Source organism: Accipiter gentilis, chromosome 16 (assembly GCF_929443795.1).
Source record: "Accipiter gentilis chromosome 16, bAccGen1.1, whole genome shotgun sequence".
Lineage (NCBI taxonomy): Eukaryota > Metazoa > Chordata > Aves > Accipitriformes > Accipitridae > Astur > Astur gentilis.
The window spans coordinates 30,095,229-30,110,253 of record NC_064895.1 but is presented as its reverse complement, the minus strand read 5'-3'; the positions used below and the strand labels follow the sequence as shown (position 1 = coordinate 30,110,253).

Here is a 15,025-nt window from a genome sequence, read left to right as displayed (position 1 = left end):
CCAAACGGTGAAATCTGTTGCCTGTTCTGCTATCATCACTTTGTTCCTTTGCTGGACCCAATCTCTGCCCCCACCTCCTGAGATGGGGCTGGGAGCCCCATGTCCCATGGTGTCTGCCAACCAGCTGAGGTCACCTGCGTGGCTGCACTGGGAATCTGGTGCCTCTGCACCTCTCTTTAGTGCCAAATGACCCTCCATGCCTGAAACTGTGACGGGATGTGTGGGATTTGGAGATACCTGTGGATGTGTGGTGGTACAGTGGTATACGTGGTGTTTTGGAGTATCTGCACGACAAGGGAGGGGTTTGAAGACCTTGCTTATAAATATCTGCTCTCTTTCCGGGAGGAGAAAGCCTTCCAAGTGACTGGAGATGGGTGAGACAGTGATAGCTGCCATCTCAATGAGCTTAGTCCTTGACTAAAGCACGCCAGCTCTTGTGCAGGACCTCTGGGGACAGTCACTGCTTGCGTCTGGGTTGCTCAGAGCTGTCGGCACAGAAATGTGTGCCCTGAAGCTGCCCGTTAGTATTCTGTCTGTCAGAGAACAGTCTTCTGTTTTCAGGACCCACCAAAGGTGCTCATTGCTGTCCTCCTGCAGCCTTTGGCAAAAGGGGTGCCGGGGTGTGAGAGCTAAGAAGCCTGAAGACCAGCCCCAGCTCTCATGGTTGGTGGGGAAGTCTCCCCCTGCCCTTCTGCATGGCACCTTTGGGTGCTGAGCCGAGAAGGTTCCTGGTCCTGCTCATCTTGTGGGGCAGGACTCTATAGGGTTGCTCAAGCAAGAGCATGCCAAGCTGTCCTCGGTGGATCGGTCCCATGGCATGGGTGCCTGGGGCCATGGGACTGTCACTTCTCCAGCTTGTGAAGACTGCCACTAGGCCTGCGGCCATCGAGGTGTGGGGCTCTGGCAGGAGCATTGGCTGCAAAATAAGGGTGTGCGTCCTCAAGTCTCTTCTCACCTTCCAAAAATCACTGCCATGGGCATGCTACCTACTATTCTTGTGGGACTGCTCCCTGCGGAGGGTAGGCATTGGGTGCAGGCATGAAAGGTGTACCTGAGAGCTGCATCTGTGGGTCCTTGGCCAATGTTGCTGGAGCTAGTGGGTGCTTTTCAGGTGGTTTAGCTCTGTCCCGGGTGCGATTCCATCCTTGACGCATCTGTTCTTGCAATGCCAACACTCAGGTAGCAGGTGTCCTCACAGAAAGCTCAATATTTGGGATCTCTGGCTTTTTGCGAGTGTTGTTGGAGCCCTAACTATTGTTTTTTGTTTTTCCCTTGTCATTCACAGTACAGTGCCGTGGACAGCAACCCCTTGTCTCTGTATGTTATGCATCCCTTCTGGAACACGATAGTGAAGGTGAGACCTCGTCCTACCCTGAGTGGGACAGCAAAACTCCAGTCACCACAAAGTCTTCTCTGTAAAACTGTCAGCTGAAAAGCCCTGCCTTGTTTGTGGTGCAACTAATTACAAAGGGCACTGCCTTCCAGCCTGCAGCCTGCCCCAAGCTCACTGCATCGCAGCCTGAAGCTTCCTGCTGCCCCGTAATAAGCCAGATGCGACTAAGCAGTGTTGTCTAACGCCCAGACGATTGTAACCAGGTCTGTGCCATGGCTGGGAGCAGCACGTGGTCCTTACTACATGTTTTAATGAGTTCATGTGTTCTTTTGCTGCTTTCCCGTAGATCTTCCCTACCTGGCTGGCCCCAAATTTGATAACGTTTTCTGGCTTCCTGCTGCTTGTCTTCAACTTCTTCCTCATGGCATACTTCGACCCTGACTTTTATGCTTCTGGTAAGGCTGCATGTTCCTGTTTGGACACAAAGCATTGGAGTGGCAAAATCTGTCACCACCTCTGCCGTGACTTCTGGTGCTCGTTGATAAGGCCTCTTAGTCTGGGCCTTTCCAGTGGCAGGTGGCTGTGCTGGAGGAGGGACAGAGTTGAGGGGTTGAACTTACTGGGCTTCATGATGAGGACTTGTCTGAATGTTACACCTTCCCTCCGACTGCTGGGTGGACGTAAGCCTGGCTGGCAGCATGCAGGCAAGGGAGGAGGAAACAGCCAAAATATTGAGTAGGAACTGGCTCTGCTTACACACCAGACAAGAACCCGGTATCCTTATTTTAAAATCTTAAGAGGGTAACGTGGGAAACGCTGCTTCCCTGAAGTCAGCAGGTAGAGCCTTGTTCTTTGCATCCCAGCTAATGACTCTCTTGCAAAAAACATGCTAGCACCATATTCAGACTAACAAAGGCAAAATCCTCTTTCTCAGCTTCACCATTCTGCATAAGACAAGGATATGTACAGCTTTAAACTTTTTAAGAGTACCCATGTTCATCTGTTCGTGAATCCAAAGGTTCACTTGTGTCCCCTTCCTCATAATAACTCTCACTTATCAGTGGCTTCCTCTCTATATTTTTCTCTCCCTTTGCCCCTGCCAGGTTTGGTTTAGGTTGCTTAGAAGAGTTCTTCTAGTTCTTCTAAAACTGTGCCAATCATCAAAACACAGTTAAGTGGGAAAAATACTTGTTTCTTGGGATTGCCTTTATTGGTAGGTAGACAAGTACCATTCATGATATGCCAGACTTTCAAAAGCTTGGGTGGCATCAGTGGCCGTTAGCTAAGATTTTGACTATGTTTTGGTCCACGAGCCACAGGAAGAAAAGCTGACAGTAGCTCAGGGAAGGAAGCTCAATGTGAGAATCCCCAGGACATCAAGTGTCCAGAAACTTGGCCTCTGCCAAAAGGATGATGAAGCTCATGCTTCGTGACCCTTTTACGTATGTGTTATGCATGTCCTGCTTGGAAAGAGAATTTTTCATTTTGCTGGTGAGGCCTCCAGAAGCTTGTGCCTGCCTTCCTCGTTGGATGGTTTTGTAGACATGATGCTTTCCATATGCTTCTGGAAAGGCACCATCATGCTGCTCTAAGCAAACAGGAGGTGGCATTTCACAGAATCATTGTTCCTCCTAGGAGACCTCCATGTGTCCTCCTGCGAGGCTGCTGCCAAGAAGCTGTTCCTGCTTTTTTGAAATGCACCTTTGGGCTCCCTGAGTTGCAGACAGCTAAGCTGGTTATCTGCTGAAACAGTGCTGGAGGAGGTGGAGATGTTATTAAGGACGAACTCTGTTTCAATTGGCAGGATGCAGACTGGAGACTGGGCCAGGAATTCTGACATGTCTCTGCAGAGGCAGAGTGTCGCCACATCTCAAAGAGGCTCTGCCTGATGCTCTGTGAGCAAGAGATTGAGGAGAGTCTGATCTGCACACACTTTCATGTCATGCATTTGGGCTACAGTTGCTAGTTGCCATCATCAGTTCTTAGATCCCGTGACTTTGGGGAGCTGGGGATGGAGGACAAGTATGTCCTAGAAAAGTCCTTGGTGACCTGGCTTCATGTGCTGTTGTGGAATAGCTCTGTCATCACCACCTGGAAAGCTAACATCTCAGGTCACTGTTTGCGTTCTGTAGGTGCTTTGTCTTGGTGAGCTGCCGGTCCTTGTTGCTGTGCCTCTTGTGCCAAAATAAACCCATTGAAAGTACATACTGAGCTGTCCTGACTTGGGTCTTTCTGATCTCTGCAGCCCCTGATCACCAGCACGTTCCGAATGCAGTGTGGGTCATTGTGGGTCTCCTCAACTTCATTGCCTATACGTTAGGTAAGACTTTATCTAGTTGATTGTGGGAGTTTGTGTTTGTCATCTGTTCATGCTGTGGCTGCATGTCATCTTATCTCTGAGCCCGTTGAGAAATTTTTGATTCTGGGTTTCTGCCATGCACTAATCCAATTGCTGCTCGGGCTGCTAGAGCAGTTTCTGGGAGCTGCTTTGCAAAGTGGATAGAAGGAAGTTGTCCTAGAGCAGGTGATGTGAAAGGAGGATGCTGGAACTGACTTTGAGATGAATTGTGAAGTTCTGTCTTTGGTCTGCTTTAAATAAATATAATCTTGCCAGACTATTGCATTTTTTCAGTCTCAGGTAGAGCAGGGGGGTGGGAAGCGCACTCCCCATTAGAGGATGGAGGTAGTGAAAGCTGCTGTTCGCTAGCTGCGCACACTTTGTCGACTGCAAACTGTCCGATTACTTTGTGTGGGGGCATCTAGCAAAGCTCCCCATTTCTCCTCCTTCTCTTCCCAGATGGTGTTGATGGGAAACAGGCTCGCCGGACCAACTCCAGCACACCCCTGGGAGAGCTCTTTGATCATGGCTTGGACAGCTGGGCATGCGTGTACTTTGTCGTGACAGTCTACTCCACCTTTGGACGGGGCTCCACGGGTGTCAGTGTCTTCGTTCTCTACCTCCTCTTATGGGTGGTCTTGTTTTCGTTCATCCTCTCCCACTGGGAGAAGTATAACACAGGGATTCTCTTCCTGCCCTGGGGATATGATATCAGCCAGGTGGTAAGTACACGCTGCCGCAGCCGCTGCTCGGCTTCAGCAGAAGCTCAATAAACTGCTAGCATGCCTGGGATACATGCAGCTCTGCTATGTGTCCAGAGCCTTGTAAATTGGTCACTGCAACACTCTCTGGAGGTGGGTGTCTTCAGCCTGTCTCCAGGCACTGTGGAGGAGGAGAGCTTTCCAAGACTGCTTGCATGACTTTAAGCTTTAATTGCTTTAATGAGCCAGGGTCATGTGGCACTAGAGTTTGACTGCTCAAAACCATTAAATCTAAGGAGGTTTGTGCTGTGTGGTTTTTATTTTGTTCTGAGTAGCTTTTGTAGATGGACTCTTCACAAAAAATGAGGCTTGAAGAATGGATATTGCCTTGTGTTTCCTCTGCTTGGTTTCTGCTATCCTAAGGTGCATGTTTTGGCCACCTTAATCATTGCTCTAATTAGTTTCCTGCATTACACAAACATGGGTACGTTCAAGTCTAGAAGTTTGGGGTGCCTTTTGGCACTAGCAGGATATGTGCCAAAATGAAGCAGAGTATCTAATTGGCACGTTAATCACTGTGCCTGGAGCAAAGGTTCCTGGGGAGGTGCCCCTTTGTACTGTGGTAACCAGGCAGTTGATGTTAAGACTGGCAGTGATGGACCCTTTGGTATGTTGGCATGTCCATCTCCCATTAAGGACTCCTCTGCAGGAAGCTCTTTCTGAAGAGCCCATCAGAACTGGGAGCAAGCTCTGGATGATATAATTCACCTTTGCTGCTGGCAGCTGTCTTTCCTAGCCAGGATGCAATCTCATGGCACTGCACAGCACATAGTACTCCTTTATCTTCTGGCTTATCAGATGCTGGCTGGGAAATGCAACAGGTTGGAAGGAGAGTGTGATTAATGCAGCTGCATTAATTGCAATAATCATCTCTGTTGGTAAAAGGAGACTGAAGCTGGTCCCCTGTGACTATACTCTGGCCCGTTTTTCCAAAAGTGTTGCTTAACCCTAATGCTTTCAGATCTCTGCCTATTGCAGAAAGGCAGGGGGTGGAGGGCTAAGCCACGCTGCAGCATGCTTCAGCCAGCTTCAGGGTTACTATTAAAACTGAAATATCCCGTGTTAGCTTGTTCCCTGTAATTGCTTCAGCAGGTGGGTAAGAGTCCCTGAACAAACCCTCCAGGGTCACTGCAACTTGTAGTATAAAAGTGGTCTCTCACGCTTCAAGCATTTTGTGAGTTCAAGCTGTGGGAGGGCATCTTTGCTCCTGCTGTGAGGAGCAGCTCCTGGTCATATCCTTCTCAGCAGCTCAGCTACTACACTTAACTAGACCTGGTCTCACAACATGGGATGTTTCTGGATTTCTTTTATTTTTCTCCTTCCTGCCAGTGGGGAGAAATGAACATGATGTAGCTTAGAGCGTACTTCTCGAGCTGCCTTTCCCTGAAGCTGCCTAGCACGTGCGTTGTGCTGCCGGGTAGGGTGCTGCCAGACTTGCCTGTCCAGTTGCTCATGCCTGCTTGTCCTGTGCTTTCTTTCAGACCATTTCAATTGTCTACATAGTGACAGCCATTGTGGGAGTTGAGGCCTGGTATGCACCTTTCCTGTTTAATTTCTTATATAGAGACCTATTCACTGCAATGATTATTGGTAAGAAACTCCATGTTGAAGCCTGTCTTTTAAACTCCACCTTTTTAACAAAACACAATGTCTTAATTATATGATAATGCTGTTGTGTTTGCTGTAATGAAAGCTCCTGTAGGCTGTTATTGAAGTGAGTAATAGAGGGTGTTCTAGCAGCCTGCCCTTTCCCAGGATTTCAAAGTATTGTTGTCTTCCATGTAGTTACTTTGGAGAAGTTAACTCCAGTCTGCCTGGGTCTGTGTTGACCAAAAGGGCAAGGAAGCAGAGTGCTGTGCTTGTGCCTCAGATATATTTTGTGCCAATCCTGAGGGTATAGGTGCATGCTGCTGCTTGGGAGATCAGCCCTGGTGCTGCCTACCTGTGGCTAAGGGTTTGTGCAGACAGACACAAAATGGTTCCTGGCCTGGAGCAGCACAGCGAGCAGATGAAGAGCGGCTGAGGGTTGCGGCTGCTGCTCGGGGCCGGGTGTCCCAGGATGCTGGGAGGCAGCTGGAGCCGAGCGCTGGCCCCTGAATGCTAAACAGGAGACTCCCTCGTGCCTGGGACCTGTGAGCGTGTGAAAATACGTCTCCTCTAAATAGCTGTGTTGCCTGAGTGCTGGGGCTGCAGGCATTGTGTTGCCCAGGGGAAGGACAGTTTGTTTTCAGCAAGAGTTGTGGAGTTTTTAGGGAATAACATGCACCCACAAGTGTGTGGGTGGGTACTGGGAGCTGGCGGCCAGCGGGGACCCCCTGGCACTTTGGCTGTTGGCAGAGTGTGCTTGGTTTGCTGCTTGGGCCTCCGTCTTGCCCTGCAGCACGTTTGGGGTAGGACCTAAAGCCCAAATGCTGTGCGGGAGCCTGAGGCTGCTGCAGGAGGGAGGTTACAGCCATGGAGGTGGGGAAAAGCACTCTGCTGTTTGGGGATCCTGCCCTCCATCCACCCGTGTAAAAATGAAACAAAAAAAGAAATAAATAAAAGCCCAGCTTTTCTCTCCACGCGTCAGTCAGAACGAGTCACTGCAAAGGGGAGAGTAATGTAGGTGAAGCTTAGCTGGGGAGAGCTGTCTTTGCTTAATGAAATTTGGCTTATTCAGAAGTTCTTTCTTGGTTTAATTTTTCTTAGTCTGTGTCCCTTTCTTTAGGGGTTGATTGTAGCTACTCAATTTCAAGTCAGTATGTCTTGAATTATGTTAAATCTAGTGATTGCGCTTTTCTTAATCAGGTGGATATTCTGAGCTTTCCTTTGGCAGTTGTATAACTTAACATATGAATACTCCACACTTGTGGAGTTTGAGCTCGCCTCATGTCTCTTTAAAGATGGTATTATAACAAGACTTCATAAATTATTAAAACATAATACTGGGCTCATTAATGCAACTTTTAAAAATTGAAATGTCTTTAATTTATAGCAGACCTTAACTTGTAATTACAGCTCTTGGACCAGAATTATGAGCACCTACTTTTAAACGTGCCAAGCTATTCTTGGTGCACCTCTGAGCTATTTTTGTTGAGAGCAACTTAAACCAGAGCACAACCACCTGCCTATTCGTGGGGTGCACATGATGGTCTCCCTCTATTGTGGGGCAGTAACATGGCTTTTTCTCTTCCAGCTTGTGCGCTCACTGTGACACTGCCGATGAGCCTCTATAACTTCTACAAGTAAGTTTCTCTGTCCTCAGGACTCCCTCCCTGCACTAGCACCTTTGCAAGAGCCCCCAAAGTCTCTTAGAACTTGGTTTCCTTAGTAGTAGTCAGATGACTTGTTTTCCATGTGGCAAAATGGGTCTGACACACCAGAAGGCGCCAGTTTACAGGGTGCACTGGGAGGAGGGGGCTGGCAGGCTGCTCAGCACCATCCTGCAGAGAAGGGCCACCAGCTTTTGTAGGCTTGTACTGTTGGTCACAACCCAGAGAACCAGACAACCAGGTGCTTCTGTAATTCAGGAGGTTTTTTGGGTTAACAATCAAGGTGTGCATCTTCCTTGTCTAACCGTGGTTATGACTGATACCAGCAGTTTTGAGTAGCAGAATGGCCAATGAGATTTTGCAGCCCTCTCCAGAAAGCAGGGACCAGGTATTTCTCAGCTGTGGTTCCAGGTATTTTCATGTCTTTGCTTGCCTTTCAGGGCCTATAAAAATAACACCTTGAAGCACCACTCTGTGTATGAAATCATGCTGCCACTGGTATCCCCAGTGTTGCTCTTCCTGCTCTGCACCACGTGGATCTTCATGTCCCCAACAGACATCCTGGAGGTCCATCCCAGGCTCTTCTATTTCATGGTTGGAACAGCCTTTGCTAACATTTCTGTAAGTGGCTTTTGCTTTATGCTCCACTTTATCCCCTGGGAAGTGTGAAGCCTGCCAGAATGCTTGGGAGGCAGGAAGAAAAAGACCAGCTCAGATGTGAGGAGAGAAGGGAGATGTGAAGATTAACTTAACAGCTTTACTATTTTGTTATGGTTGAAAGAGCAAACAGGAAACTAGACAGGATTTGGAGTCTGTGAATTTTGTGCTGCAGCTCTCACTCTTGGGAAACGAGAGAGTTAAATTGAGTGTCTTTACACAAGCATGCATCCTCTGTGTTGTGAATAGCAAACTGCTAATACAAAAGGAGTTTCTGCTTCCTTTTTTTGGGAGAAACTTAAAATGTGGGGGACTAAAGCTTTTTGCCAAAATCCAATTTAGCTGCATATTGCATCTGTGCTTGCTTGAGACCTTAACAAAGGCACCTGTGCTCGTCCCCTCAGACGCATGGCTGAGCAGCTCTGTGTGTGCGTGTCCTGGGTCGAGCAGCTCACGCTGCTGCTTGGCAGGATTTTCTGCTGATCGTGCACGTAATGCTGGTAAGGCTTGGTCAGCTCAAGGGAACTCCTTTTTCTTTTAAAGATGCCCTTGATGCCTGTTTCCCTATTACATTCCTGCCCCACGAGGCTTTGCTCTGTCTCCCACAGGAATTCTAATGCAAAGAAAGATCCCGAGTGAGAAACTTGGGGAAACTGCACGATGGTAGCTGTAAGCACAGACGATTGGTACATGTATGTGTGTGACCGTCCTCTCTGCAACTATGGACAACTCTGGACTTGCAGCGTTGATACTGGGTGCAAGCTCTGATAGCTTTCTCTTCCTGCAGTGCCAACTGATTGTCTGTCAGATGAGCAGCACGCGCTGCCAGCCTCTGAACTGGATGCTGCTCCCCATAGCAGCGGTGCTCTTCGTGGTGATGTCTGGGTTTGCGCCAAACAGCGAAACACTTCTCCTCTACTTGTTAACTGCTTTCCTCACCCTGGCGCACATCCACTATGGAGTGGTCGTGGTAGGTGAACTCGGCACGTGGGCTTCGGGCTTGGCTGCCGTGCTCTGACTGCAGGCTTTGCTTGGGTGCTGCTGTTGTTTGGGGCAGAGAATAGTCCACTTAAAAATGTGGATGTCAGTGGGAATGGCTCTCTTGTCATGCTGTCTGTGACCATATGAAACTTAAGCTGACTTCCGTGTCAGAGGCTCGTGCAGACTGGTGCATGGGTTTGAAGCAAGCTTCATCCAATGTGACGGAGGGGGCTGTTGTACCGGAGATTATTTTGAAACAAAAACTTGCATCTCTGCCACCGTGTTTAACTCATCCTGGCTGCGCTTGTGGCTTAGTGACCAGCTTGGATGTAAGCCAGCATGGGTGACCTGCACCCTTGGGAACGGTGACTCCAGCAGGTACCCAGAGCAGCAGATACTGTGCCTGCACGTTGGGCAGGAGTGCTTAATTTGGGAGTCTTGGTATAGAAAGTTAAACTGCTGTTGGTGTTACTTTGGTTGATGAGTTTGAACTGCAACCTCGCTGACGTGCCCTGCGCTGGAGTCACTGGGAGAGCCAGGATGGAAGAGGGGATGTCCCTGCTAGGGAAGGTGGGGACACTGCAGCTGCAATGCCTCTTCCCCTGCTGCAAGGGCTGTGTAGAGATCCAGGGACTGATTTGTTCCCCTTGCTCTGTGCCAGCTCTGCTTGACTCCCTGAGTTTTGATTAGGAGAGAGAACAAACTCAGAGGAGACTGAGTGCCATTAGAAATGCCCCAGGAAGCTGCTGAGGAACGAGGGCAAGGGACCTGATGTCCCTTACAGAGCTGGCTGCTGCCATGTGTGTACACCCTCCTTGGGAAGCCCTGTCTCCTAGGAACCCCAGCTACAACGTGGAGCCTCCAGAGTCGAGTTTGAACTGTAATTACAGCAAAGAAGTAATAGCCAGGTTGTCTTGTCTTTCCAATTAGTGTAATGAGGCTTCTGTGCAAGAAGGATTTGAATAGCTAAGAAGCTTAAATAAATTTGGTCTTGGAATCATAGCTGGAGATGGGGACTGAGCGGATGGTGTAATCCTCCTGCCCAGGCTTGCCCATCCCCTGCAGTGAGCTTCTTAGTACTCTGCTGCCCTGAGCTTGTGTTCCCCTCGTTACCCTCCTCTAGCTTTCCAAGAGCCCATCTGTGCAGTTTTCTCTTCCAGGAAAGAAGAAACTTTTTGCTGAAGAGCCTTTTAAGGCTCTGGGACTGGGACATAATCCCAAACTGCTCTGAATTTGGGAGTAATGATTAGGTATAAACCCTCTGCCCTGACTCTGTGCCCAGCTCAGCCTCCAATGCTGCTCAGCACTGCTCGCTCTTGGTTCTGCAATGACTGTTACCTCGCAGTCACCAGATGCCGGTGCCACACCATCCGTTTATCCTTCTGTCTGCAGTTCTCTGAACCATGCCTGAAAGCTCGTTGCATTGTGCAGCTTTTGCTCTTCTGTGGTTTTCTCATGTGTGCAAAGGAGGTGGTAAATGCTTCTTCCAAAGACTGGTGTAAAAGGGACCTGATTATCCAAAACCTGGTGTTGGGTTCCCCCCTCTCTGTAGCCCTCCTGTGTGTGTCTTCATGGTCAATGCGAAGTACCCGACCCCCAGTTTGAATTGCAGATGGATTCAGGGAGTGATTTTTCATATAGATATCTGAGATTATCATATTAATTTAAGCCAAATAATAAAAATATTGCTGGGAGGGGCAGAGAGGGAGCAGTACAGGGTAGAATCCTGCGTGCCTGGGCTCAGGGCAGGTGTTTTTGAATCCTACCCCTGAGGAGGGCAGCAACAGAGGCGAGCCTGCTCCTGGATAGACCAGGCTGTTAAACGGGAAGGGAGCAAGGCTGCACCTTGTGGAACCACACGTCTGGCTGGCCTCAGCATCTGGCTGGCCTCAGTGTTGGGCTGGCAGGGACAGGGCTCGGCTCCTGGGGCGGGCAGCTTGGCTGGCCCCATAGCACAAGACAGAGGCTGTGGTCCAGATCTGCTGCTCACGTCGGGAGTGTGTAGGGTGGGCGATGGTGGGGAAAGTGGGTGGAGGAAGGTGGCAGGGGCTTTGTCAGCTGTACTGGGAACCGGTCTGGCACTCTGCCTGCTTTCCTCCTTGTCCCTTCTGAGCCTCGCTAACCTGGTCCTGGTGTCTGCCTTGTCCCCAGGTAAGCCAGCTGAGCAGGCACTTCAATATACGGCCTTTCTCCCTAAAGAAGCCCACGCCAGATTGACTAGGAGTGGAGGAAGAGAAAATCGGCTTGCGGTCTGCAGAAGTACTGTAAATAACTGCTGCAAATACCTGTAAATACTTCAACCATCACCACAGATCTAAACCTATCCTCTGGACAGACATCAGGGCAAAGTACGCACGGTATCCAGTGCAGCCAGGGCAGGACTGGTGTGGGGCAGCCCCCGCTGCTGTTTGAATGCAAGCTTTCGGTTTTGGGTGAAACTGGACATGGAGGGTAGCCTTTCAGGTCACTATTACTGTATATTAGACCAGCTGAATGTTCCCAGTGAAACCTCAAACTCCAGCTCTTGCTCAGGTAAAGCTGGTTGAGGATGCAAATGGCTTTACCTGAGCAAAGCATCTTGACCTGTCACCAAAACCAACATAACAACTGATTTCTACAAGGTCGGGGAACATCCTGATGGTCGGGGGAGATCCTGTCTGTCCCTAATCCTGCTAGACAGCCCTTGTCCTGGGCTGGTACTTAGGGAGCAGATGGTGACAGTTCTCCAGCATTCTGTCCTGCCTTCCTGCATTCACCTATTTGGGCAAATACTTGCACCTTTTTTTTTAAGAGGGGAAAAAAAGAACAACACACAAAATGTCTAGTAATATTCTACTTGGGGGGCTTAGAAAATCAGGGCTCAATTTCCTGTAAGAGTGGGAAGGTGGCTTCTGCATACCTCCACTCGAGCTGTGGGTACCTGGGAGCACATCTGGACTGTGTTCCTGTCTGTCCACGTGCGTTCCCTGCCTGGAAGTGGGGTCTGGGCTCTGATTGGCAGCAGAAAGTGGCTTACACTAGCCTGCCTAACTCCCCCCTCTTCCTACCAGGATGAACTTGCTGTTTCAGGTCGGCTCTGCTGGGTTATTGCATGCTGCCTGAGCCTCTTTTGTAGCAGTGCAGCCAGGCTCAGTCTGCACATCTCCCTTCCCGCCAGACCATCAACGGCAGCAGATCCACCGCTTGGAGAAGCACCTTAATAAGTGTTGTGTTGGTTGTGTGTGCACTTTCAGAAAGCTGACAGGCGTGTGTGTGGTGGGGTCCTTCCAAATATCCCTTTATTTTTCAAAACCAGTGTCCTCAGCGGCTGCATGTCTCATCCAGGGATATATTTGTTTACTGTCCATTTGTAAAAGATATGTTTGCATTGACTTTTTGTTTTTTTTAATTTGTTTTTCAATTGAGTTAGAGTGGGGTGGTGAAGACTGAATGCTGATTTTCTTTTCGGTTCACTTTATTTAATGAAGACCTGTGCTTGAATGAAGAGTGTAGCTTAAACCCAGGCTCTGGAAAGGCTGCATCCGGAAGCGAACAAGCACAGCAGATTGTGCATATGTAATCTACCATGGGAACAAAGTCGCTTATACACTGATTATTGTGCAACGTGGTTCGTAGAAGCTTGGTCACAGCATTTTCCTTCTGCAGGTGAAGACCCCTCCTGCTTTAGGAAACCTGCAAACTGTAACTGCTATTTAATGCTTTTTCTTTTGTAAATTTGAATCATTGTCATGCTGCCTATGAGACTTGAAATCCTGAGGCAAGCTCACGCATTCACCGCGCATGGGGTGCAACGTCAGGGTTGCTCGATCACGGTACGCCCTGCGAGGAGCGAGCTGGTGTGTTCATCTGGGCTGACATCGTGGGAGGGCTTGGCTGAACGTCTGTATGCTCATGTGTCTGTACGGCTATGACGTGTCTGGGAAGGGTGGCTAATCTGGGAGAGGGGGCAAATGGTTTTCAGAGTTTATTTAATAAAGTAGCTTACTCCTATATATTTTACTGATGTTGTACAGAGAAAAAACCTAAGTGTACGAATGACTTGGGCCGTGCTTGAATTTTTGACTCTTGCTATTTAATGAAATATAATTATGAAGGGAGATAAATTTAAGTCACACTTGCACAAGAATTACAGGGAATCTTAAAATGGGATACAACACTTATCTGAGCATGTCCCATAGATAGCAAAATTGTGCTAGCAGCACTGACAAAAAGTGGAGGTCAGATGATTTACTTTGTAGTTATCTAGATCCTGTAGTACTAGATCCTGTAGTTTGCAGGACCAGGGAATAACTGAGCTGTTCCCTTAGGCTTTCAGTGAGCTCTGGGGTCCCAAGCTTGGAGCTTGCATTTTCCTGTCTCTTCCCATTAGTGTTGCTGGGCCCTGAAGGCTGGGCTAATGCTGTGAGAAGTTGTCCAATCTGAAATCTTAGGATGTCACTTTGTCTCAGTAATACACTGTTTATCTGTTGTCTCACTTAGCTGTGAGCTGGTGCGCTTTTGCAGCACGTAATATACCCTGAAAAACCCCTTTGTGAAGTTACAAACATGTGGAAGCAGGGCTTCCTCTCTAAAATTCTGCAAATATTTGTCATGCTGTAGGAGAAAGATCTCTCTTAAACTGGAACCACTTCTTATCTGCACAGGCTTTATCTTTGGAGAGTCCTGGATTTTTGGTGCCTTAATTTATTGCACCTTGAAGCTAGAAAAATATCTCCTTAAATCAGTGCTGGAAAATAGGCTCGCTTGTCTCTAGTGCTGCCAGGCTTGTGGCAGAGCGAGGGGAGAGCAGACCTGATCTCAGTGCACAGGTAACTGTTCCTGACTCCTGCTGCTGTGAAGCTGGGGTGGGGGTGTTCTCTTTGGGCTGCTAGAAATTAAGTGATTCCTGCTCCCAGATTCTGGGGGGAGTGGAAACAAACAGAAAGACCAAACCATCTTGCCATGGTGGGGTGTGGCATGCTGAGAAACAAACTATTTATGAATAATAATGGTTTTAAGTCTTAAAAATAAATGTATTCCTTGCTAACAGCATCTGAGGGTAATTGTGTTATGGTGATGGTTGCTTGCCTTGCTGGCTAGACTATGTCCTTGCAGTGAGATGTGCTCCTTGGGATGGGACAGGGTTGTGCGCAGGCTGGGTAGGATGTGTGCTCACTCCTCAGCTCCTCCTGTCCGGTATTTAAGAGCTGATATGTGTTGTCTCTTCTCCCAGGGATAGTGTTAATCATATTTTCTTAATTACCGATGGACCTGCTGAGTTGATAATAGGACTGTCTTATGCTTTCCTAAATCTGTTTTGCACATTCTATCTCAATACAGAGTATTACCAGGAAAAAACCTGTTCAGGGAGGGGGTGCAGTCCTTCAAGACCCCTTCAAGACTGACTGGGATGTCAGTCTCCTGGTCTCAGGCTCCAGGCAGGTCCTTGTGCTGTGGGAAGAGGTGGCCGGCACTGCCAGCTCCTCCTGGTCCTCACCACGCTGCGGCCGGTCAGCCTTTGCTCTGAAGCAGGTTTTGGTGGGAGCCTGGGACACGCCAATGTGTTGGCAAAGGACTTGCGTAGCTGAGGCAGAGAGGCAGCTTTGCTTGCAGCCTTTCTCATCTCGGTCTTGTGGTTCATATCACAGCTCCTGCCTCTGCACCAATGCAGGGACCTAGCGCAGGAATTCACAAGTGGAGCCAGGGCTGAGGGTGAAGTGCAGGT

At 48.8% G+C, this 15,025-nt stretch overlaps 1 protein-coding gene across 2 annotated transcripts in view; it reads left to right on the top strand.

Annotated features, from left to right (window-relative positions):
• Nucleotides 1-12,692, top strand: part of SELENOI (selenoprotein I) — a 28,316-nt gene extending 15,624 nt beyond the window's left edge. The window contains exons 2-10 of one of the 2 annotated variants that reach the window (XM_049818916.1): nt 1,286-1,354; nt 1,680-1,788; nt 3,579-3,653; nt 4,131-4,393; nt 5,914-6,022; nt 7,608-7,656; nt 8,124-8,304; nt 9,128-9,310; nt 11,473-12,692. In XM_049818916.1, coding sequence (XP_049674873.1) covers nt 1,286-1,354; nt 1,680-1,788; nt 3,579-3,653; nt 4,131-4,393; nt 5,914-6,022; nt 7,608-7,656; nt 8,124-8,304; nt 9,128-9,310; nt 11,473-11,589 — 1,155 coding nt within the window. In that variant the 3' untranslated portion in view covers nt 11,590-12,692. The remainder of the gene's footprint in view (nt 1-1,285; nt 1,355-1,679; nt 1,789-3,578; nt 3,654-4,130; nt 4,394-5,913; nt 6,023-7,607; nt 7,657-8,123; nt 8,305-9,127; nt 9,311-11,472) is intronic. The other variant, XM_049818917.1, reaches the window with a different exon arrangement.
• Nucleotides 12,693-15,025: the final 2,333 nt, after the last annotated feature.